Genomic DNA, 26,887 nt, shown 5'->3' with positions numbered 1-26,887 from the left:
AATTGAGATATAACTGACATACAGCAATGTATAAGTTGAAGGAATATAACATAATGACTTACATATACTATTAAATGATTATTGCAATAAGTTTAGTTAATATACATGATGTTATATAGATACTAAAAACTTTTTTTGAAAGTTTTGTTTCCTTGTGATGAACTACCTAGCCTTTCATTAGAGTTGACTGTATTCTGGTCTCCTGTTGATATGCATTTCCCTGATGATTAGTGATGCTGAGCATCTTTTCATATGTCTTTGGGCCATTGGTATGTCCTCTTTGGTGAAATGTCTATCCTGCCCATTTTTATATTGGATTTTTTTGTATGTGTGTGTGTGTTAAGTTGTATGATCCTTATATATTTTGCCTGTATGGTTTGCAAATATCTTCTCCCATTCAGTGGGCTGTCTTGTTGTTTTGTTGATGATTTCCTTCTCTGTGCAAAAAAATTTTAGTTTGATGTAGTCCCATATGTTTAATTTTTCTTTATTTCTTAAAATTATACTTTAAATGTATGAGTTTAAACGTTTGAGTATATAGAGAAAAATATTAATTTAACATAAATCCATGGGCTTTTTTTTACATTTTGGCAAACACAGCTGGTCCATCAAATGTCCCATTTTCAAATTATGATTGCTTAGGATGAACTTTTACAAAAGATGGGATCAATCTCAATTTAAGAAAAAAGTATTAAACAAGTAACATTATATATGACCTTGAACATGGCAAGACTGTTTTAATATCCCAGAAGCAGTGTTTCTACATTTGCATGCTCCTCAGCCCTGTACCTGACACCTTATGTGTCACCACCAGGCCACTGTGATCAACAAAGTGGAGTGTTTCCTATCTTAAGGTGTTTTTTTTTTTAATTTTATTTTTAATCTGTTAGCTACAAATCTTTCATTATTCTCTACTCTTGGGGTCATTGTCACTATTCTATAAAACAGAGGCAAGTGCATAACAGAGGGTGTGCATTTACCAATATACATAACGTAGGTTTTTATCGCATACTGGAAAAATATACTTCTTACAAAGTGTTGATCTATAAAATGTGAGTTTTTAAGTGGTGGGGTGGGGGGAGGAGGGCAGAAAAAGAAAAGGCCAGAGAATCTATTGTGGGCTCAATTCCCAGTACGGGACGTGCAAGAGAAAGCCGACGGATGATTCTCATAATTGATGGTTCTACCTCTCTCTCCTTCCTCTCTAAAATCAATAAAGATAGATATTTAAAAAATAGCTCAGAGATAACTAAATCATTGTCACAATCCACTCTTTTTTACAAAGCACATTTTTATAAAACTAAAAATATTTCAACTGTGATCATATAAAGGTGATAAGACGTCTAACCGTCAGATGAGTATATGTCAATTCCTTCATCTGAAGTGAAAGGATTTCTGTAAAATAGTTTAAGCACCCACTATTCTGTGATCAAACTAGAGATAAATGCTTGTTTCTAACTCAATCAGCACCTGCTCTATATTTAGAAATATATTAAGTTTAATATTGATTGTATTGAGTGGGGCCAGAAAGATGTGGACTCTAACAAATACTATGAAATTATGTGTGACCTGGTTTTAAAATGAGTCTGAGGCAAACGTGTCAAAGTTTGGTTTTAGTTTTGAGGCAATGTCATAGGAAACTTGGAAAAAGAGCCATCTAACATTTACATACTCAGTATTCAAGTAGTTTATAATTTAATAAAATGGCTAGAAGCACTAACCAAACTTACTCATAGATACATATATTAAGGACTCTTTCGTTGCCTTATCAGGTATTTGCAGTATAGAAAGAAAAAAAAATTGCGACATATTTAGAGTTGCCCTGAGTCTTTTGACCCTAACTCAGTTAACCAAGACCTCAGAGGTGTTTGTCTTGCTTCTGTTCACCAATGATAGATGGAATATCACTGACTGAAAATTTAAAACTTATCCTAGCAACATGATTCTGTTAAATTTCTATATTCAGAGAGAAAAACAGCTGTAACAAGATTGCCTTGGTCTAAGTCACTTTAAAAGTATTCCTTTTTCTTTTTCTTCTCTCCTTGAAATTGTATTTTTATTTGAAACATTTGCCTATCTAAAAAAATGTATACATACTAGTAGACAGGATAGTATCATAGTTTATATGCCCACATGCTTACCTATCTTCATTACTTGAACATTTTATAAATGTTAAACCATTAACTCCCATCTTCCCATTTCAGCTCCCCTCCCAAGAATATGCCCAAGAAATGGGCAGAGCTCCAAAATGTGGGTGTAAAATGAGCACTTCTTCCACATATCAGTTGGCAGTAGACAGGTCAGGGTGAAGGTTACTTCTGAAAAGTTGTTTACATAGTTTGAATCTAAAAGTATAAAAATTATTTTTATATCCAAGCCCATGCAATTGCAATGTGTTGAAGGAGAGCTGACATATGCCATTTTGACACACTATTTATTTTGAATTAGCATTACATATGAAACAGCTGGTACAGGAACAACACTTTGACCCTCCTTTGTACCCCTGAATGCAGAAAATAAACTTTCATATGAAAAGTAACCTATCCATACGAGGATCATAGAAAGCATCCTTATCACCAGAAATAGGGATTTTAGGACCCAGATGGCTCTAAACAAACCTTGTTAATCCTCACTAATTTATTGCCTTAAATTCTAATCCATTTGTTTTGCCAATTCTTGACAAATTTACTGTTTGATTGTCTAAAGGTATAAAAGTTGTTTCTTTTAGTCTTATAGTTTTTATGGGGCTCATGTACATATACTGGTAAAACTAAATTTGTTTTCCTCTTAATGTGTCTTATTAGACCAGCCCAAAAAAGCTAGAAGGGAATGAGGTAAACAGTTTCTGCTTCTACAGTTCACAAACTTTAAAAATATATGCTTAGCCATTAGGAGAAAATACAGCTAAAAACTAAATAGCAGTTCTATATTTTTATAAATTACTAGGGGCCCAGTGCATGAAACTCATGCACTGGGAGAAGAGGGGTCCCTCAGCCTGGCCTGTGGCCTCTCGCAGTCTAGGAGTTCCCAGGGCTGTGCTCGCCAGCCATGAGCTCGGCTCAGGGTTTCTGGTTGAGCAGCACTCCTCCTTGGGAGCGCAATGACCACCAGGGGGCAACTTCTGTGTTGAGCATCTGCCTCCTGGTGGTCAGTGTGTGTCATAGTGACCAGTTGTTCCACCATTCAGTTGTTCCATTGTTTGGTCGCATTCCATACTAGCCTTTTATTATATAGGATTTTTTTTTAAATTAAAGACAGCTAGTGTTTCTTCTCTAGAATTGTTAAAGAAGAGCCTGCTATTAATAAGATAACTCAAAAATCATTCTTTCTATGATTCTAAATAATCCTGACAACTATTTAAAAGTTCTTGCGTAAATAGCCCTTAGTATTTTCCTCAGGATTAAAATAATACAAAGGATAGTAGCTTGGAAGAAAATCTATGTATAGAGATAAGTTTGATTCCTTTGTGACTTAGGATAACATCAAAATTAGAATCTGTGATAATAGAATGTTTGGAAATTTCAATAAAAGACAACCCCATTGATTTTTACACTTCTCTGAAATTCCTTTCTGAATTTTTTTTCTTCTTTTCTCTATAACTAATCATTCCTTCATTTGATATTCATCCTATCTAATAATAGAGTAATATGCAAATTATGTGTCACTCTGCGACAAAATAGCGGCCCCCATACCCACAAGATGGCGGCGCCCAGTCCCCTCAGCCCCGCTGCTGGAGTGTCTGGCCTGTCCCACCAGTAAACAGAGCACTGAGAGCAGGGCATGGTTGCTTCCTTAGTGCTGCAGCAGCAGGAAGCCGCCAGGCCCTGCACATACGGAGCCGGCGGAGGAGCAGGGCCTGGTGTCTTCCCGTTGGTTGCCGCGGCAATCGGGAAGACGCCAGGCCCTGTGCACACGAAGCCGGCGGAGGAGCAGGGCCTGGTGTCTTCCCTTTGGTCGCCGCGGCAATCAGGAAGACGCCAGGCCCTGCGCACATGGAGCCGGCGGAGGAGCAGGGCATGGCATCTTCCCGATGGTCGCCGAGGCGATCGGGAAGACTCCAGTGCCAGCAGAGCAGGGCATGGCGGCTTCCTGATCTTGGCAGCGGGGAAGCCGCCAGGCCCTGCAAAGCCGGGCATGGTGTCTTCCTTAGTGGAGCAGTGGCAGGAAAGTCCCCAGACATGGCAGACAGAGCCCAGACAGCAGGGCTTGGGGGCTTCCTTAGTGGGCAGTGGCGGTGGAAACAACCCCAGGCCCCGCAGACAGAGCCCGGACAACAGGGCATGGGGGCTTCCTTAGTGTGTCCATGTCTGGGAACCCTCAGGCCCAGCAGACAGAGCACACTGCAGGACATTAGGGCTTCCTTCACATGGCACATGGCGGCAGCAGGCAGAGAGCGACAGCTCGGCATGGGGGCTTCATCTCCATGGCTGCAGGGAAACCTCCAGGCCCCGCAGAGAGCAGAGAATCATGGGGAGTGGGCCTAAGCCATCAGTAGGATATCCTCTGAGAGCTCCTGGATTGTAGAGGGTGCAGGTTGGGCTGAGGGACCCCCATGTATGAATTTTGTGCACCAGGCCTCTAGTATGGAAAATAAAAAGTGTGGGTGATAATGTTATAAATGCTATCAAGAAAACAAGTGACATGTTTTTTAATGTGGGCCAACCAAAACTCTTCTAACTTATTCAAGAATATAACATGTTCACATGGATAGAAAGAACTTCCCACAAAATTTGAATGGTTCTCTTTGTAAACCAATCAAATATTTCTACCATAAACAGAGCCAGGCCAAAGCTGAGTAATGTTCAGTATTTCTCATCAGACCTCTATCCTCTTAGATACCATCTACTTTAAAGTCAAAATGAATAGTTCATATTTCAACTCTCCTTATAACTTGCAGAGGTTTTATTTATTTTTATTTTTAAAATATGTTCTTGCCCAGCCAGCGTGGCTCAGTGGTTGAACATCGTGCTTCAATTACCAGTCAGGCAAATGCCTGGTTGCAAACTCAATCTCCTTGAGTGGGGTTTGCAGGAGGCAGCTGATCAATGATTCTCTGTCATCATTGATGTTTGTCTCTCTCTCCATCTCCCTTCCTCTCTGAAATCAATAAAAATATATTTTAGAAAAAAATCATATTGATTTTAGAAAGAGAGAAAGAGAAAGGGGTAGATAGAAACATTGATAAGAGAAACACTTAGATTGGCTGCCTCCTGCACACCCCACACTGGAAATGGAGCCTAGAACCTGGACATGTGATCCAACTGTGATCTCTTGTCTCATGGGTCAACGCTCAACCACTGAGCCACACTGACTAGGCAACTTCCAGAGGTTTTTAATGTTCATAGTTTACTTTCTACATCGATTTACATACTATCAAAAAAGTAATAAAAATATAAAAGAACTAGAGTCCCAGTGCATAAAATTCGTGCATGAGGGGGGTGGTCCCTCAGCCTAGCCAGCACCCTCTCCAATCTAGGATTCCTCTCGCAATCCAGGATCACTGGCTCCTAACCGCTAGTCTACCTGCCTGCCTGATCACCCCTAACTGCCCTCCCCTGCCATCCTGATGGTCCCTAACTGCCCTCCCTTGACAGCCTGATCGCCCCTAACTGCCTCTGCCTCAGCCCCACCACCATGGCTTTGCCTGGAAGGATGTCCGGTCTAATTAGCATATTACCCTTTTATTAGTACAGATAAGAAAGATAATTTTCTATATGTAATATCATTATCCTATATAAACACAATAATTAAACTATATAGATAGTGGTATATACAAACTAGCAAATGTTTAACAACCAGCTCTCTGAGATAAGAAACACTGATTTGTAGTATTTGCCACTTGCAATACAGTACATTCTTCCACTATGACCACAAATGTGAGGTCAGTGAACTCAGAGTTGGGAAGAAGTACCCACAATTGACCCTCAAGCAAGTATGAGCCAGCTTTTCAGCTCTAATAACCCACTGTCTTAAGTAAATTACATGTCAAAAAAGTAGAGACTATAGACAGTCTTCTTTATAATTTGTGGGACTGTGATGTATTGCAACACTGGAAAATGATATATTATCTACTCACATTGAATGTAAATGAATATATATGTATATATATGTGCATATATATACATTATATATATATTCATAGTTCCTCTATTTTTAACTTACCCATTTTAAACAGTGAATTAGAAGTACTTTAGTGGTTTATGTTATACTGTAATGATCTCAGAATACATTCCAAACATTAATCTAAGTTCACTTTTGTTTGCTAACATGGTAATTCTGACAAGATCCCTATGTGGCATGTTTCATTAATATCCTCATTTTAGTTAGGAAACTGATAGAGTATCCCCGAAGTCAGACAACTAGTAAATGGCAGAGCTGGGATTTTAACAATGTGGTTCTAGAGTTCATGCTTTTACCAATAAACTTCACTCATTGCCTTTCATGATAGTCATGAGAGAAACTCTCAATTCCATACCCAAATGCAAAAACAAACAAACAGAATCTAAGTATAGTTGAATAAATTGTGATAGATACTAATATCAGTATGTTCCACAACTTTAAACAATATATAATTCTATGAGGCCCTTGTGGCTCAGTGGTGGAGCATCAACCCATGAACCTGGAAATCACTGTTAGATCTGAAGTCAGTGCAGATTCCTGAGCATCTGGCTGATATATCCCCAGTAGGGGGTGTGCAGGAGGCAGCTGATCAATGCTTCTCTCCCATCATTGATGTTTCTATCTCTCCCTCTCTCTAACATATACATATGAAAACTTTTTAAAATACCCAAAAGTTATAAAGTTATAATCTCCTATAGCTACTGTTCACATTTAGAGTATATAATCCTGAAAACTTTTAAAAATACCCAAAAGTTATAATCTTCTATAGCTACTGTTCACATTTAATACTGTATGCTTTACATTTATATAAAATTTCTCTTTTCAGTTGAAAAAATCTTTCAGCTTCTCATCTATTCCATTCCTTTATTTCAATGATTCATGTATATGCTTCTATTTCATAATTTTATCCCTGAGACATGAAAAACTTATCACTCTCCCTAGTTATGACTAGTCTAGCAAATTGAATACAAATTGTCCCAGATGCCTTTATAAATATTTAAGTTTTGACAGCCATTCAGATTTTTGTTAGCTTGCATTTCTTTATAAAAAAAATTAGCTCATTTTAATGAGCACAATACAAACTAGCTTTCAAATACATGCCGTATTTTGTGAATTATATTAGAGATTTTTAGTCAGAAAGGGAAATTGTATCTTTTGTTCATATATCCATTTACATAGAAATCATTTTTTAAAAATTCAGTGTTATGGGAGCAGTATTGAGATCTTATAGATCTTACTTTTTCCTGTGTCCATAGTTTTCACTCTTGTTTCTTTCACTGAACATCAAGACAACCCACAATGAAATGAAAATAAAACAAAACAAACTTTAAGAATTTTCAATGAAAGTCTAAGTTTGGCTTTAAAATTTTTGATTTCTATCTACAGAAACACATGTAAATATCTATATCTTTATCTATACATATATATATGCAGATATATATATGTATCCCCTTTCTGATGAAATATCTCTAAGACAGAGAGAAATGGCTATTTAGTGATGCCTTGTTACATATATAATTTGCCCCTGTTAAAAACAAACAAAAAATAACACGGATCCAGAAGGGCATCACTTGTGCTAAAACCCATGATATCAAATCTAGCTTTATAACCTGACCTAATTGCAGTGTTGACCTTTACCAGATATTTAATCTTAATCGGACTGGGATTTTCTGATTTTGGTAAAGTAATCCATCACAAGGACTCCCTTCATTTTCCAAAGGAGGAAGAAGCAATCTGCATGAAAAAGCCCTAGCCTTTTTGGTGCCTCTAAAAAGATGATGTTCTGCCCTAAAAACAGTTATTTCTTTTCTTTTGCTAATAGCTTATTTGCTCCACCCTTCTTCCTATAAAATCATCCATTTCATACAACTCCTCCAAGTACCCTTCTACTTGCTGGATGGGATGTTGCCAGATTCATAAATTGCTTAATAAAGCCAAGTAGATCTTCAAATGAACTTGACTGAATTTTGGGTTTTGACCCAGTGGATGCCTTAAGCTGCAGATAATACCAAACATTGTATATGCTATGCCTCTTCCTCTACATACATATCAATGACCATGTTTAATTTATAAATTATCCACTGTATAATATAAAAAACAATAACTAATAATGAAATAGAATATACTATAAAACTATAAAAGTTGTGTGAATGACTTTGGGGTCATTAATTAAGTAATATAAATATTACTTGATCATAATCACTGTGATGCTGTGACAATGAAATGGCTACTAATTGACTAATGGAAAGGTAGAATATACAGCATGGATACACTGAATGAAGGGATGATTTACTTCCTGGGTGGGACAAAGCGGGAAAGCATGACATCACACTACTCAAAATGGTAAACAATTTAAAACTCATGAAGTTCTTATTGAATTGTTTATTTCTGTAAATTTCCATTTAATATTTTCAGACTGTGGTTGACCAAGGGTAACTGAAAATGAAGTGATAGAAGAGGACTAGGCAGTCAGGGATCAGACCTTGGGAGAGGGAGAAGAATAGGGAAATCCTAGAATAACAGGACCTTGCAGACATGGATAGGCTGCAGCCTACCAACTACACCTTGCTCCAAGAAAACACACACACACACACACACACACACACACAAACACACACACACACACAACAAACAAACAGGGACAAACAAAATGACCTAAAGTTGAACCCAGCTAGGAGGGAGTTGCTAGGGCAACCCAGCTAGGCAGGAACAGTGACATCACCTGGGACCTGAAGAGGTGGTCCTCAATCAGGTCCTCAGGTCTGTCCTGTCCATTCTTTCCACCCATTCATAAAATGTAGGGATGTTGCTAAGGCAGAATTCTTTGAAAGAACCAATTAGAAGCCAAAAAAAAAAAATATATATATATACATATCTACCCTTAGACAAAGAATCTTAACCAGCAACCCACGTGGGCCCCCTTCCTGCTGCTCTCTGTTGCGGGAGTCCATCCATCTTTCAATAAACTTTGCTTCTTCTTACCATCTTTGCCTATGAATTCATTCTTCAGTTTTGGGAGAAAACAAATCTGGACCAACCAGACCAGAAGTTTTGGCATCAAAACCACAGAAAAAGGCCCTAGCTTAGTGGTCAGCAAACTCATTAGTCTACAGAGCCAAATATCAACAGTACAACGATTGAAATTTCTTTTGAGAGCCAAATTTTTTAAACTTAAACTATATAGGTAGGTACATTGTTGTTAACTTAATTAGGGTACTCCTAAGCTGGCCTTTGCTAAAAACTCAAGGGGCCAAAGAGCCGCATGTGGGTCACGAGCTACAGTTTGCCGACCACTGCCTTAGCTGGTTTGGCTCAGTGGATAGAGCATCAGACTATAGACTGAAGAGCCCCTGGTTTGATTCTGGTCAAAGGCACATGCCTGGGTTGTGGGCTCATCACTACTAGGGGGCGTGCAGTAGGTATCCAATCAATGATTCTCTCTCATCATTGATGTTTCTCTCTCTCTCTCCTTCCTCTCAGAAAAAAAAAAAAATATATATATATATATATATATTTTTTATATGTATATATTTATATTTATATAAATATATAAAAATATATATTTATATAAATATATTTATATAAAAATATATTTTTATATGTATAAAATATATATATATATATATCCATACATACTAGAGGCCTGGTGCTAGAGGCCCAGTGCGTGAATTTCGTACATGGTGGTGGGTATCCCTCAGCTTGGCCTGCACCCTCTCCAATCTGGGACCCCTCGGGGATGTCCAACTGCAGGTGGGATCAGGCCTAAACCGGCAGTTGGACATCCCTCTCACATTCCGGGACTGCTGGCTCCTAACCGCTCACCTGCCTGCCTGCCTGATTGCCCCTAACCGCTTCTGCCTGCCAGCCTGATCGCCTCCTAACCGCTAACCTATTGGTCTGATTGATGCCTAACTGCTCCCCTGTCGACCTGATCGCCCCCGACTGCCCTCCCCTGCTGGCCTGATAGTCCCCAACTGCCCTCCCTTGCCAGCCTGATCACCCACAACTGCCCTCCCTGTCACAACCTGCCTCCTCTGCCGGGACCTGCCTCCTCTGTGCTAGGCAGCTGAGATGCCAGGACTGACCTCCGCTGCATACGTGGCCATCTTGTGATGATGTGAGGGCGTGATGCCACCTAGGCTATTATTAGTATAGATATATAGATATATTTAAAAAAACACACACAAAGATAAACTACAGATAAGGGGATACCACTGTAAATTTGTAAGAATAGCTGATGGAGGATACTTTCCTTTTTTCCATTCCCTACTGTCTTTCTGTTCTGCTATATGAATAAGATTACAATGCATAGGGGTCCTTAAAGACACAAGATGGCTTCGAAGGCTCACTACCTTTTCAGAATATCCCTGTCACTTGTCATGGGGCTTTTTAAATGTTTAAAGCTATCTGTGGTCAGCCTTGTTAGTTTTTATTCCTAAAATGCATTCTTCTTAGTGCTAACATTATTTTTTCAGGTCATCAATGTGCCCAGCCCCAGAAGATGAACCATAGTTGTTGTCATCCGGAGATGATTATCTCCTCCCCCTTAACCACAGATAGACTTCCTCAACTTTCCTTTCTGCTGTGCTGGCTCATGTGATAATGGTCTATAAGGGGAAGTTGAGAGGACACTGTCTCAGTGTCCTCTCAAATAAAAGGAAACAGAATCAACCTCTAAAAAAAAAATCTTTAGGACCCTTTCCACTTGCTTACACTCAGTTTTGCTAATAGGTATAATATTCATAAGCACCCAGCAGACAAGGCATTGGAAACATAACCAAATTTCAGGGGAAGGGGAATACTTAAGGATAGAAGGAACCCAAATCCTTATGTACTTGATCTGTCACACCAAGCCTTGAGATACAGCAACCTAAGGCTTTTATTAAAATAATAATAATATTAATAATAAATGTTAAAGTTATATAAGCAACTATTTTTCAGGCTTTCTGTTACCACTGTCCATATACCATGGTTATGGTCATTGTAGCTAATATTTAGTGAACAATTATACCATAAACTAGAGGCCTGGTGCACGAAATTCATGCATGGGGGTGTCCCTCAGCCCAGCCTGCACCCTTTCCAATCTGGGACCCCTCAAGGGACATCCCTCTCACAATCCAGGACTGCTGGCTCCCAACCGCTCACCTGCCTGTCTGCCTGCCAGCCTGATCACTCCCTAACCACTCCCCTGCCAGCCTGATCGATGCCTAACTGCTCCCCTGCCAGCCCAATTGCCCCTAACTGCCCTCCACTGCTGGCCTGGTCATCCCAACTGCCCTCTCCTGCAGGTCTGGTCACCCCTAACTTTCCTCCCTTGCCAGCCTGGTCACCCTTAACTGCCCTCCCCTACAGGCCTGGTCACCCCCAACTGCCCTACCCTGCAGGCCTGGTCACCCCTAACTGCCCTCCCCTGCAGACTCGGTCCCCCCCCAACTGTCCTCCCCGGCAGTTCTGGTTGTCCTCAACTGCCCTCCTCTGCTGACCCGGTCACCCCTAACTGCCCTCCCCTGCAGGCCTGGTCCCTCCCAACTGACCCTCCCCTGCTAGCCTGATCGCCCACAACTGCCATCCCCTGCAGGCCATCTTGAGGCGGCCATCTTGTGTCCACATGGGGCGGCCATCTTTGACCACATGGGGGTGGCCATTTTGTGTGTTGGAGTGATGGTCAGTTTGCATATTACCTCTTTATTATATAGTATGATAGCCATGAGGGAAAAGATTACCAATTCAGTAGTTTTCTACTTTTAGTGTACTTTGGAGTCACCTGGGGAACTAATAAAAAAATGCATTTCTAGCCCTAAACATTTTGGTTCAGTGGATAGAGCATCGGCCTATGGACTGTAAGGTCCCAGGTTTGATTGCGGTCAAGGGCATGTACCCTGGTTGCGGGCACATTCCCAGTAGGATGTGTGCAGGAGGCAGCTGATCGATGTTTCTCTCTCATCGATGTTTTTAACTTTCTATCCCTCTCCCTTACTCTCTGTAAAGAATTAATAAAATATATATTAAAAAAATGCATTTCTACCCTCCGAAATTTTCATTTAGAGAATCTGAGGTTGGTTCAAGGAATCTGCATTTTTAATATGTTCTCATGGTGATTTGGCTTAAATTGTTTGGTGGATCCTGCTTTGAGAAATACCTCAGTATGAGCTAAAAACCAATCACTGAAGAGCAGGGGGTACAAGTGGTTCAGAGAGTGAAGTTTACAGTGAGTGGAAACAATCTTCATCCCCTATTCCATCCCATTTGCCAGGAAGAAGAATATTTATACAAATTACACTGAGGCCAGGGCTGCTTTATTTTCCAAAGGAGGAAGTGAAAACTATATTGAGTACTGTCAGAGAACTTATACATTTTAAACAACTTATTTACTTCATAAGTTCATAGGAGAAAAGTAAGAGGAACTGAATACTCACATTAGCTTGAATGATGACATAGTAGCGTGTTTTATCTTCATAGTTGAGCCTCTTCCTTAACACTACATTTCCAGTCAACATGAGGGGAATTTCAAAGGTGTCATTGGATGTCTGAAAATAAGATAAATATTCAAAATCATTTGAATATACAATGCATTAGGAATTTTGATAGTGTAATTTAGTACCTTAAGAAGTTACAGAGAGCATGCTTATTACTTGAAAATAGAATGTGAGTGTACACTTCAGATTTACTATTCTTATTTCTGAAAACTTTTCATTTTGATCAATGGGTTTTATCAGAGTCCTTTGATAATGGTAACCAGGAATCCTGTTCCTTGTGATAGTTTAAAAAAATATATTTTTAGGTTATTTATAAATCAAAGTCTAGGTATTTTAAAAATTTCCCTGTTATTATATTACCTTTTCAGCACTTGTTTTTATCACCAAAGGGCTCAAATATTCCAATTATTCTACATAATATCCCTTTTTAATGTTGTTGTCCATTCTGTATTCTAAGCTTATTCAAGTATTTAATCCAGCTATTAAATTGAAACACTATTTTTGTGAAAAATCATCTATGTTATAGTTTACTTTTTATTCATACCTGGGAACTGCTGGTCATTAGTTAAATCTCCTACCCTGTCAGGGATTGAGTTTTTTCCTGGTAACATGCATATCATAAGGGCAATTTTCCAACATTCTTTCCTTCAGTGTATGACAGTGTATTCACACCTTAAAATAATATAACTTATAAGATCAGTCTCTTATCCATTAAAAAATTCCTTACATCATTCTGTTTTAATGCCATTTAGAAGATTGATTACATGGTCTCTCTATCGTGATACCAATGGAGTATTGCATAGAACTAGAAGAAATAGTCCAAATATGAATAGCCACAGCAATATTGAGAAAGAAGAAAAAAGTTGGAGGAATCATGTTACCTGATGTCAAACTATACTTCAAGGCCATAGTAATCAAAACAGCATGGTACTGGCATCAAATCAGACACATAGATCAATGGAACAGAATAGAGAGTCCAGAAATAAATTCATACTTTTATGGTCAATTAACATTCAACAAAGAAGGCAAGAACATACAATGGGGTAAAAAGAGTCTATTCAGTAAATGGTGTTGGGAAAATCGGACACATAAATGTATAAAAAAATAAAATTAGACCACCTTCTTACACCATTAACAAGAATAAACTCAAAATGATTACACACTTAAATGTCAGACTGGAAATCATAAAAATTCTAGAAGAAAACATGGGCAGTAAAATCTTGGACATTTCTACTAGCAATTATTTTTCCTGACATATCTCCTCAGGCAAGAGAAACAAACAAAAAATTAAACAAATAGGACTGTATCAAACTAAGAAGTTTTTGACAAGCAAAGGACAACATCAACAAAATAAAAAGACAACTCACTTAATAGGAGAACATACTCACCAATAATACATCTGATAATGGGTTAATATCCAAAATCTATAAAGATCTTATAAGACTCAACACTAAAATAATAATAATAATAATAATAATAATAATAATAATAACCAACAAAAACAAACAACTCAATTAAAAAATGGGCAAAGGACCTGAATAGACACTTCTCCAAAGAGGACATACAGATGACTCCTAGACATATTAAAAGATGTTCAATGTCACTAATCATCAAAGAAATGCAAAGTAAAACCACAATGAGATATCACCTCAACCTATCAGAATGGCTATCATCAATAAATGAGCAAACAGAAAGTGTTGGAGAGGATGTGGAGAAAAGAACCCCTTGTTCACTGTCCGTGGGAATGTAGATTGCTGAATACAATGTGGAAAACAGTATGGACTCTCCTTAAAAAATTCAAAATGGAACTATCTTAAGACCCAGAGATTCCACTTCTGGGAATCTATCTGAAGAAACCCAAATCATTGATTCAAAAGAATATATGCATCCTTATGCTGATTATAGCATTATTTATAATAGCAAAGATTTGGCAGCAGCCAAAGTGCTCCTCAGTACATGAGTGGATAAAAAGACTGTGGTACATTTATTCAATAGAATACTACTCGGCCATAAAAAGAAGGAAATATTACTCTTTGCGCTAGCATGGATGGACCTAAAGAGTATTCTGCTGAGTGAAATAAGCCGGTCAGAGAAAGACAAGTCATTTCCCTTACATGTGGAATCTAATGAACAAAATAAAACTACAAACAAAATAGAAACATACTCATAGATAGAGAGAACAGATTGACAGCTGTTAGATGAAAGAGGTTTTGAGGTGCTGGGTGGAAAAGATGAAGAGAATAAGGGAAAACAATAAACAAACTCATAGACACAGGCAACAGTAAGGTAATTACCAGAGGGGAAGAGGGTGAGGGGAGGAAGAAGAAGTTAAAAGGGGAGATAAATGATGGAAGGACACTTGAGTTTGGATGGTGAATACACAAGACAATATATAGATGATATAGAATTTTACAGCTGCAACTATAACATTTTATTAACAACTAGAGGCCCAATGCCCAAAATTCGTGCAAGGTGCTCGGCCCTTGCAGCCATGGTGGCTTGCCTTGGCCCTCGCAGCCCCAGCTTCGTTGGGAAGGCCATCCAGAAGGACGTCTGGAAGGTCATTCAGCTGTCCGGTCTAATTAGCATATTATGCTTTTATTATTATAGATTCTCATCCAATAAATTCAATTAAAAATATGTCCAAATCTTTAGTTGATCTTGAAACCACACTTGCATGGGGAAGACTACACACAGATAAACTAAGAAAAATTATATGCTGAATTGAGATTTGAGCTGCATCCGGAAAAGTTTTCAATTTGAGTCCAATCAAGGTGTCTGCTAAAATAAACAAACAAACAAAACAAAAAAATTTTTGAAGGAATAAAATGAAACCATGAGTCTCTCCACAATGTAACATTTACAATGTCCAGGATAGAGTCCAAACCAAATTGATATACGATGAACCAGGAAATGTGATCTCTTTTCAAGAGGAGAAATTATCAAGGAAGACCAATGTTTGAAGAAGCAGACACGGGCTTTTAAATCAGCTATTCATAACTATGTCTATATTAAGAGATGTAAAAATAATATTATCACTGTAGGTGAAAAGTTGAAAAAGCACAACCAAGAAAAACAAGCTATAAAAATGTGGAAAATCAAGACCTGAATATTATACTATCTGAAATTAAAAAACAAACAAACACACACACATTGAATATGTTTAATAACAGAATGGAGAAAACAGAGAAGACAGTAACCTTAAGTATAGATGAACAGAAAATTGACAGTTGCAGATAAGTGATTAAAATCTACTGAAAATATTTGAGCAGAGCCTGTACCAATGGAGAGATATTTAAATGCCTAACATTCCTGTAATTGCCATCTCAGAGGAAGAAGTATCAGGGAAATAGCCTTGAAAATATAAACAAATAATGAGTGATATTTTCTTTAACTGGTGAAATAAAACAGCATGGATGGAACTGGAGAGCATTATGCTAAGCAAAATAAGCCAGTCAGAGAAAGATAAATATCACATGATCTCACTCATTTGTGTAATATAATGAACAACATAAACTGATGAACAAAAACAGATCCAGAGAGAGAAGCATCGATCAGACCATCAAACCTCAGAGGGAAGGTAGGGGAGAGCGGGGTTAAGGGGGAGAGATCAACCAAAGGACTTTTATGCCCTAACCAAGGGACACAGACACCAGGGGGTGAGGGCATGAGTCGGGGGGTGGGGAGGAACAATGTGGGGATAATGACACATATGTAATACCTTAATCAATAAAGAAAAAAAATAAAAAAGAATTTCAGTAACCTATTTCAAAATAGATAATTATAAAAAACAAATAAACAAACAAAACAACACCCACACAAACCAAACTACAATTGGGCATGCCATAGTTAAGTTGCCAAACACTCAAGATTAAAAAAGAATCTTGAAAACATACTGGGAAACATGATTCAAATTTCTATTGACTTCTCTTATCAGAAACTCTGAAAGCTATTGTTTAAAGAAATGGGAAGAATTGATTTAAATAATTTGTATTACTGTAAGGCAGAAGTGACTTCTGCAAATTTCTACAACTATAAAGCAGATTCTGTAAATGAATAAAAACCCTTGGAGTATAAGCAGCTATACATATGTTTTCTGAGTGGTGGGAATTCATTCCTCATGAGAACACAGCAGAGCAACTCTAGTTGATTGTTGTCTTATTGGAAATCAGGACCAGCATTGTCATATTTCTATTTCTTAAGAGAGAAGAGAAACCAAGTTTTGAATGTGAAATATCATGATTGGCTCAAAAATTATTTAAACTGATTTGTGGCCAAACAAAATGTTGAAATCCAGGTCACTTATTTGTAATTCCTGTTAGATTAACGTAGTATGATATTAAAACAACAACAACAACAACAAATAAAACTCTAAGATTTTTAAGTAGAATAGAGCAATCTATACTTTTTTCGGTTCATCCTACAGTGTTTAAGATTAATCTAAAAGACATTACAATTGTGGTTGCAAAAGCCAGAGGTAGCCACATTTTTAGGTTAAATATGTTTGTAGTACATACACTTCTTTAAAATTAAGAAGTTAGTAAGTGAATATCATGCCATTGTTAATGTAAGGAGAATTACTAAAAATAGAAGAGTGGCAGAATATTAATACCGTCAGGTATTTCTCTCTCATAGAGCTTACAAGAGAAAAAACTGGTACTGAGGTTTACACCAAGTTTCTATGATGCTAAAGGTGGATTCTCTCTGTAAGGACATGACTGGGTTAATGTTTTCTCCTCTAATAGATCCTAAGTTAAGTGTTGTCATGATGTCTTATATTGATTCATTGAATTAGAACCATGCCCAGAGAATGTCTTTATGCCACTGGACTTCTAGCTTGCTGAAGGACATTTTTCTTTTTCTTTTCTTTCTATTTTTTTTTTTTTTGTAATTTGGAAACTGCATGTGGCTGATTGGCTTTCCAATCTGTAGGCAGTAAAATGTATATATTGTATTTTATGCCAAGCCTACATATCCCTGAAAGGGAAAAGCATTCAGAAGGAATTACTGCACAGCTAACAAGGAATTTCAGCCTCACAAAACTTCAAAAAGATAGCTTCTAAGTAATACATTTTGCCTCACACTATAGCTAAACTTTGGATATTTTTTTTTTCTAAAGCAATGTAATAAATGTTTCCCTAAAATACATGGTTTGGCCAGTCTATACTTGGCTGGGACGTTTCATTTATACAACTTGAGGAGTAAAGATTAGGAAATGACCTTCATAAATTGTAAGCTAGGAACATGTCACACACATATAATTAATTCTTTTAAAAACCTAAACAGTAAAGAAAATAAATGGTTTAGAAATAAAATGTGCAGTCAGCTGCCTGTTTGTACTTTTAAGGAAAACCTGTTTCTCTTGCCCTTTTCTCCTCTATTTCTTTGATCGTTTCCACTCCATTTCTTGTGTAACCTTTCATCCTTATTGTCCTTCTCTGTCACTTTCTCATTACTTCCCCATCTCTTGGTTTCACGTGGAGACATACTTTTTAGGGGAAAAACAAACCACTCCACGCCCTCCCCATCTTCCCTTGACCCTACTATGCCCATGGGCTTTTTTTTTCTTCTTTCATTTTCCATTCTTCAATTTTTGGGAAAATTTTAACACAACTATTTTATTAGAATACAACAGAGAAAGAGTGGCGCACATGCTACTCTGAAATCAGAGTCCTGACTCTATAGCTTAGAAGTGGCTGCGTGTTACCAGGTAAATCACGTCTCTCTCCTTTGCAAGAGTTTCTACTATTAACTGACTGATTTCTGAGACTAAAAGGAGAAAATTCATTCACAATTCACTTAATTCTCACAATAAACTTGTGATGGAGATCTTTAGTGAATTTTTAGTCTAAACAAGCACAGTCATTTCTGTTGATTGTTTAAAGCTTACCTAAGAAATATATGATATAAAAATAAAGATATAATATTATCTTCACCACTTCTTATATTCCTAATATTAATGTAAAGGAGAAGCATTCCTTTAGAAATCTCATTTAAGAAGTGAGTTTAAAACTATGCTTTGGAAAAAACAAACAAACAAACAAACAAACAAAACCACTATGCTTTGGGAAGCCCATGATGTTCTGAGAAGTTGTCTTGGGAAAAGAGGAAGACAAGATGGCAGGCATAACACCAGCTTTAGCTTCAGCAAAACAATCCCTCTTTCATCTGTGTTAAATATATCATTGGAAGAAATAAGTTCACAGTGCAAAACACCCATAGCCAGAGGCTCTGTCCTCCTCTCCCCCTCAGGTTTCCTTGGTAGGGAAGTGGCAGCAGTGGCATTCCTTTGTAAGTTGCATAAAGCGTACGAATCACAGTGGTTATACCATGTCCAACGATTTCTTTAGAATGCTTAGGAATCCACAAACATCATGGAGATTCAGTAAAAATGCCATATTAAACCTAAACACATTTTAAATGATTCCCTACAAATACCACCAAAAAATTAGCTTTTCAAAGCATAGCCCACAATTCAAAAGAATGCAATTTAAGGGTAGTACTTAGTTATACTATTATTACTAATGTGGTTCTAGGAGCTAATAGAGTAAATAATGAATATCACGAGAAGTAAGCATTGATTTTATTTCTCAGCATGAAGTCACACTGCAAGTAGGTAGGTACATACCGGATCATCGGGATTATACTGAATCACATATTCTATCTGTCCATTTGGGCCGTCATCAATGTCTGTAGCTCCATTGTCTCCTGCAAATCCTGTAAATATCGTGGTGCCAACTGGGGTGAGCTGAAAATAAAAGAGGAAATCTGTCGATTCTCACTTCATCAGTAGCACACCAGAATTGTTCCAGCACAAAAAAACAGTCCTTTATTATACATAGGAGAGTGGACAGCTGCCCACAATCACAGACCTAAAGGGATTCAAAAGAACCCTTGCAAACCTTACATAAAAGTGTTTAAAGTCCGCAATTACCAACATCATGGTCCTTGCATTGGGAAAGAGAAAGAGAAGACCCAGATTCAGTCTGAAGCACATTTGGACCAATTTATGGCCATTAGCATCTTTGCCCCTGTGGAGAAAATGCATCTGTTTTCCTCCTTAAAAACACCTTAATGCATCAAGTTATCTACAAGCTAGAATTTAAATTGTATGTGCAAGTGAGTTACTGTATTTTAAAATGAAAAAAAACACACAAAACATTTCAGAGAGCTCAGTGAAATTCAGGTCGGTAATTACATGCAAGTGGCAAGTTTAAGCAAGAATGTCAAAGATATTGCCAAAACCGGTTTGGTTCAGTGGATAGAGCATCGGTCTGCGGACTGAAGGGTCCCAGGTTCAATTCCGGTCAGGGGCATGTACATTGGTTGTGGGCACATCTCCAGTAGGGGGTGTGCAGGAGGCAGCTGGTCGATGTTTCTCATCGATGTTTCTAGCTCTCTATCCCTCCCCCTTCCTCTCTGTAAAAAATCAATAAAATATATTTTAAAAAAAACACACAAAAAAACCCACAAGAATGTCAAAGATAACAGATGCCCCAACTAGCAAAGGAGAAAGAAAGCAGGGCGTTGATTTGTGCTCACAAGATTGTTTGAATAGGAAGCTGTTATGTGACAGGAGTTGGTCAGATATTTTCATTTGGATTAAAACAACAACCACAAAACTTAATGAGGCATATACAACCAGGATTTGGTGTTTGGCTTTATTTCTTATTAGAGGCCCAATGCACAAAATCCGTGCAAGGGGCTCTGCCCTCGCAGTCCAGGCTTCGCCCAGAAGGATGTACGGTCTAATTAGCATATTATGTTTTTATTATTATAGATTGATCTCCACCACAGAATCACTGTTATTTTGTCTTACCTGTAGGTCTTTGCACAATGTGTCCCTACATCCAGAGTCTCCATTCCTCAAGCTTTACCTGAGTATCCCTACTCATTAGTTCCAACTTATTTATGGATCTCCTTTAACAGCCTGATGGGAATGATACCAACTGGGGAGCACATACCCTCTCTAAGGTGGTATTTGCTCCTCAGCCCCAGCAAATTCTTGGCATAAGTGAATAAGGAGTCATTATTACTAGGTCTTCTAATGGTCTAATTTTATAAGTAACCTCTTCATTCTAAGGTTGGCAACATATTTTAGAGAAATAAATTATACATTTAATGAACAAACAAAACACATCCACTGGCACAGTAACTCCTGCAGTTTGTAGCCTCCCATTTAGAAAACTAATACAATTATGATTTAAAAAATATATCAAAAGTACAAAGTACAACAGTGGTAGATTTTAGCATCCCATTTCATTCAGTGGGTATTTATAAAGTCAGTCCTCCAGGCAGGAAGCTTTAAAAGGCAAACTTTTGACTTTCTGCAGGTCAAAGAGACCTGAGAATGAAGGGAGAGGCTACAGCTTAAATGGCACATGTAGCCTTTACTTGATAGAGTTACCATCTGACCCAGCAATCCCTCTCCTGGGTATACCAGGTATATCCCAAAAAACTAGAAATCATGTATTCACAAAGATACATGCACCCTATGTTCACTGCAGCATTATTCACGGTGGCCAAGACATAGAGACAACCAAAGTGTCCTGCGATAGAGGACTGGATAAAGAAGACATGGTCCATATACACAATGGAATACTATTTAGCCATAAGAAAAGTTGAAATAATGCCATTTGCGACAACATGGATGGACCTTTAGAATATGATGCTAAGTGAAATAAGCCAGTCAGAAAAAGGTAAGAACCATATGATGTCACTCATATGTGGATATAAAACTGAAGCTCATGGACACAAACAGCAATGTGGTGGTTGCCAGAGGGAAGGGGTTGGGGAACGTGGGGGGTGGATGGGGCCTAATGTATGGTGGCCAATGATTTGACTTTGGGTGGAGGGCACACAGTGCAATATACAGATTTTGTATCATAGAAATCTATAAATGAAACCTATATGATCCTATTAACCAAAGTCAACACCAAAAAATTTTAAAAAATAGCACATGTAGCACTAAAAGACTATTGGGGTATGAGTTTAATGGAAATATTATTTAACTAAAAGGCTTCCAAGTAAAATTTATATATATTTTAGTGTAACCTCTGTCCCAAAGGACATTGTTCTCTCTCATAAAACTTCCATCATTCTTATATAGCTATGATTTTATTTTTAAATTATGCAATTTTAAAATTGAATGATAACAATTTGTTTCCAGATATCTAATAAAACAAACTTAAAAGTATTTCTTCAAACTTCTTTGTTGGCCAAGAAAATCACTGTGTCATGGGTTGAATTAAAACATCAGAACTAAAATGGATCTACACATTACAAACACAATCTACCACTCAGATAGTTAGCCTGTTCAGATATGCGCTAGAGTGTGGAATATTTGAAACTAGTATAATACAAATAGCTAAGGAAAAAATAAGATAAAATATTTTGTGCTAATATAGAAAGTCTGGCAAGACAAAAAGGGCTCCAATGAAATAATCTATACTAGATGCACATAAACAATTGAGACTTGGAATACACAAAATGGTTTTTAAAAAATACTAGATTTCAGAATCCTACTTCATTAATTTTCTTCATTAATTTCTATGTACAACCAATAGAAATATATACATATCTATAAGCACACACATATTAGATGAATATAAATACACATACATTACCCTTACTTATCTCATTATAGTGGAAATTGCACACTGGTGCTTTGTGAAATTTTAAATAATATGTGGAAGTTTAAATCTTCACATGACAGTCAGGTAGTTTATTATAATGTATTGTCCTATACTTTATTATTCACAGTTTTCAGGGCACATCTACCATGCAAATAGCCATGGTCTATGTCCTTTAACATGTCAACAAGCTTCAGAAAAATAAATTTGGTTTTCTGAAGGGCATTTTATGAATGGGATGATTATTAGCTTGGGTAGCTGCCTGAGGGTATAACTTATTTAGTTCATGTGTTCTTTCACAAATGATTTTATACAGCTATTGGGAAATACAAAAAAAATGTATAAATAAATGCAAAATATGTAAATGTTAAAGAAAACCAATGCAAGAAAATTCAATATTTCAAAAAGATGCATGAGAGAAATTAGAATGTGAATGTAAAAGGTAAGCAGTTCTCAGTTAACTGTCTAGATATCTTATGACCCATAGATACTCAAGCCAACATGAAAATTAAGAACTATGCTCCCAAAAGCAAACATTTGTCCTTACTAATCTTAATTGGCAATACTTCCCCACAGAAGTATTGTATTCACGTTTTCATATAAATACTGTTGATTTTCATTACCCTATTTTCTATAAAGTTACCACAAACACTGAATGAACAAAGACTAAATCATTGTTCCTAGGGGAATACAAGGTTATTACATTGCTAGGAGAATACAGGGTTAAGTTTTTACAACCTCCGGTTATAACATTTTTATCAACTGATCAATACATAACCTTATTTTATGTATGTTTTTGTTTAAAGACACCTTATTTAAAATGTTTGGTCTATTCTATTGCAGATACTTTCTATTGTATTTTTCATCTTGTTCATTGAATTATTCAGCTCCAAAACTTCTGTTTGTTTCATTTTGATGATTTATAGTTGTGAAATTGTTCATTTTGTTTATGTATCATTTTCTGATTTTATTGAATTGTCTTTCTATGCTTTTTTGTTGTATTAGATTCCTTGAAACAGTTATTCTGAATTTTTTATCAGGTAAACCACCAATATCCATATTTTTTAGTTCGATTATTGTAGATTGTTATCTTTTGGTGATGACTTTTCTTTGGTTCTTCATGTTCCTTGAAATTTTGTGTTATTGCTTTTGCATTTTGAAGTACCAGACATTTCAATTTTTTCCTAATTATCACTTAGTTGGAGATAGTTTTTGTTAGTCTTGCTTACATCTGGAATTTTCTGCAACCTTGTTTAATATACCTGCTTCAGACTTTTTGTTACTTCTGTGTCTGAATTCTTAAGTTGTGTATCTTCTCTGGTTCTTATAGAACTCGACAGGTTGGCTGCGGGAAACTTGATTTTCCAGTAGGTGGCGGTGCCGTCAAGTTTGTGGTTTTGCCCTTGCTCACAGCCCTAGGCCTGATTTCCTGAGCACATTCCCTGTTTACCAAAGAGCTCTCTCTCACCATTACACTGGGGAGTGCACACAAGGAGTTGGCCACAAAGTAGGGGAAGTGCATGGGTTTAGCACTTGGAGTGTTAGGGTGTCCACAGATCAGGTATGTGTGTGGTGGTGGGGGTGGGGGGTGGGGGGGGGAGAGTCCTTGTACAATGTTCTCCAACTAGCCTGTGAGCTGGCTTCCTACTGGAGTCCTAAACAAAGTCATCAGGAACCTCATCCATGTTGTACCCTTTGAATTCTTTCTGTCTCTTTTCCAATCTCCTCCCTCCCCTGAGTCACGGAGGTGGAGGAAATTTGTTTCTCCCCGTTGGATACAACTCAGCAGCATGTCATACAACTGGGGTAAGCTAGGCAGCTGCTGACTGCTCTGTTCCCCTGCAGGAGAGGTCCTGCTAGCTAGGGAGGCGCTGTACATTCAGCCTTGGAAGGAGGACTGTCATTGACAAAGTTTGCCTTACCCTCTTTAATGCATCCAAATTCAAAACTTGTATTGTTTTGTTGTTGCTGTTGTTGCAAACGGAGTGCTGGATCTCTCTTCAGGCAGGCTGGACTTTAACAAAAGTCTTTAGCATCCATGGCTATCTGCCCAAGCCAGGATTCCCCAGGTTTCCCAGACCACTGCCCAGAAGGTTTGGGACAAGTTTGCTGGCTCCTGTTGGTTCCATGGCCCCAACTGTGATTGGCCTGATTACCTGAGGCCTACTGGTTGGTACTAGTTCCAGGTCTCTTGGTGTATGCTGGCTCCCACAATCACTACAGAGGTACTTTGTGGATGGATGCTGACCTTTTATTATTTTAATCCTCACTGGAGGATATTTTTTTCCATTGACTTTTTTTTTTCTTTGAGAGTGGAAGGGCTGGATGCTTATTTTTATTTGCTAAAAGGGAGGATTTAAAGGAAGGATATCTTACACAATCATGATGCTAAAGTCATTGTAGACCAAGTTAATATTCCAAAAATAAATGGTATGTTGTTCACTTTGAAGAAGATATTGAGAAGGATGAATGCTGGAAAGCACACCACAAATCACAATATTGTATTATATAAACACTGAGTGGCCAGATTATTATGATCTCTGAACGCATAATAATCTGGCCACTCAGTGTATATCCTCTCTAATAAAAGGCTAATATGCAAATTGTCCCCTCAAGCAGGAGTTTGACCAGCAGGCAGGCCAGCCAACCACCCATGTCCCCTCCCCCTGGCCAGGCTGGCCGGACACCCATGCACGAATTCATGCACCGGGCCTCTAATATATATATATATATATATATATATATATATATATATATATAGTGATTGAATAATGCCACTGGCATTAGTGCCCTTGTATTTTATGACATCGATATATTTTGAATATATATATATGTATGTATATGTATATATATGTGTATATGTATATGCATATATATATGTATATGTGTGTATATATATATAGTGATTGAATAATGCCACTGGCATTAGTGCCCTTGTATTTTATGACATCGATATATTTTGAATATTTCCTGGAGTCACATGCACTATATTTTTATAAAAACATATTGGTAGGAATAATTCGGTAAACTATATAATTTATGAATATCTAAAATAGTCTTTTCCATATATTTGAAAATAATTCCTTCAGATAACTTCAATGGCTTTAAAGATAAATTATACTAGAGTCCAGAAGAAAAGAGCTTTATTTTTTAATAATTAATTTTTTAATAATAAGTACAACTAATATAGAACCAATTCACTGGGAAATGATTGATACAAAAGAGTAATGTTATCCTTTGAAAACCTTTATAAGACAAAGCTATCCTAAGGAATGATTTAAAATTCATTTGATGAGATTTTATTTTCTTACATATTTCATCATAAAACAAGGGTTTTGTTTCTCTTCTCTATCTTTTAAAAAAAGATAGACTATCTGAAAAATCATAGACATTATATAAGTTGAACTAGAATTCACTACATGAAACTTTTCATATATTAATGATTTCATAACAATGCTATCAATGGTAGCAGATACCCTATTTTATTTTATTAATAGACATTTTTTAAAAAAATATATATATTATTGATTTTTTATAGAGAGGAAGGGAGAGGGAAAGAGAATTAGAAACATCAATGAGAAAGAAACATGGATCAGCTGCCTCCTGCACACCCCTACTGGGGATTTGCCTGCAACCAAGGCACATGCCCTTGAATCAAACCTGGGACCCTTCAGTCCACAGGCCAACGCTCTATCCATTGAGCCAAACCAGTTAGGGCATTAATAGACATTATTAAAGAAGAAACATTATCTTTAGTGGACCAAGATGCAATATCAGTCTACATGAGATTGGTACCCATTTATTTTTCAATCACCAATATCTTTGTCTGACTTAGTGTATGCCAGAAGACATTTTATACCAATTTACACTCTTAAGAAAAAAACACCCAACAAAAGATAACATTCTGTGTAATCATCACTGCTAGTGAAACTGGTGTCACTCCCCCAAGTTTAATGAGCAATGAGACCGCAATGTTATGATCTTCTCTCACATTTGTGTATCATGAATACATATCTCTTGTGAGTGTTAAATAAGTGTCAACTTGACTGGGCCAAGGGATGCCCAGATATTTGACTAAACATTGCTCTTGATGTGTCTGTGAAGGTGTTTCTGGATGAGATTAACATTTAATCAGGAGGTTGAGTAGAGCAGAGTGCTCTCCCAAATATGAGAAGGCCTCATTAATCTGTTGAAAGGCTGAGTAGAACAAAAAGGCTGAATAAGGATGAATTCACTCTCACTTCCTGTTTTTGAACTGGGGCATCAGTCATTTCTTGACTTCAGACTTGGACTCAGATGGGAACTTACATCATCCATTTCCTAGTTCTAAGATTTTGGACTGGGACTACCCCATCAGCATTCCTGAGTCTCCAGCCTGCCCACTGGAGATCTTAGGATCTCTCAGCTTCCATAATCACATAAGCCAATTCCTTATAATATGTATCCCTTGCTCTATCTATCTATCTATCTATCTATCTATCTATCTATCTATCTATCTATCATCTATCTATCATAATCTATGTATCATTCTGTTTCTCCAAAGAACTGAATAATATACCCCTGATCCCATTTCTCTTCAGCAAACAAATAAAATAGAGTATTTGCTTCTGCAGAGGTAGGATTAGATTCCCATGTTAACACTTATCAATGTCTATATAC

The 26,887-nt window shown here is 37.4% G+C and overlaps 1 protein-coding gene across 15 annotated transcripts in view; it reads right to left on the bottom strand.

Annotated features, from left to right (window-relative positions):
• PCDH15 (protocadherin related 15) overlaps window positions 1–26,887 on the bottom strand; it is a 590,647-nt gene that overhangs the window by 367,586 nt on the left and 196,174 nt on the right. For 14 of the 15 annotated variants that reach the window (XM_054728735.1, XM_054728734.1, XM_054728732.1 and 11 more), the window contains 2 exons: window positions 19,225–19,344; window positions 12,537–12,647 (listed from right to left, as the gene is read on the bottom strand). In XM_054728735.1, coding sequence (XP_054584710.1) covers window positions 12,537–12,647; window positions 19,225–19,344 — 231 coding nt within the window. The remainder of the gene's footprint in view (window positions 1–12,536; window positions 12,648–19,224; window positions 19,345–26,887) is intronic. The other variant, XM_054728728.1, reaches the window with a different exon arrangement.

This window comes from Eptesicus fuscus, chromosome 17, assembly GCF_027574615.1.
Source record: "Eptesicus fuscus isolate TK198812 chromosome 17, DD_ASM_mEF_20220401, whole genome shotgun sequence".
Taxonomy (NCBI): domain Eukaryota; kingdom Metazoa; phylum Chordata; class Mammalia; order Chiroptera; family Vespertilionidae; genus Eptesicus; species Eptesicus fuscus.
Note: the sequence above shows the minus strand (reverse complement) of the source record. Positions and strands in the feature narration are given on the sequence as shown.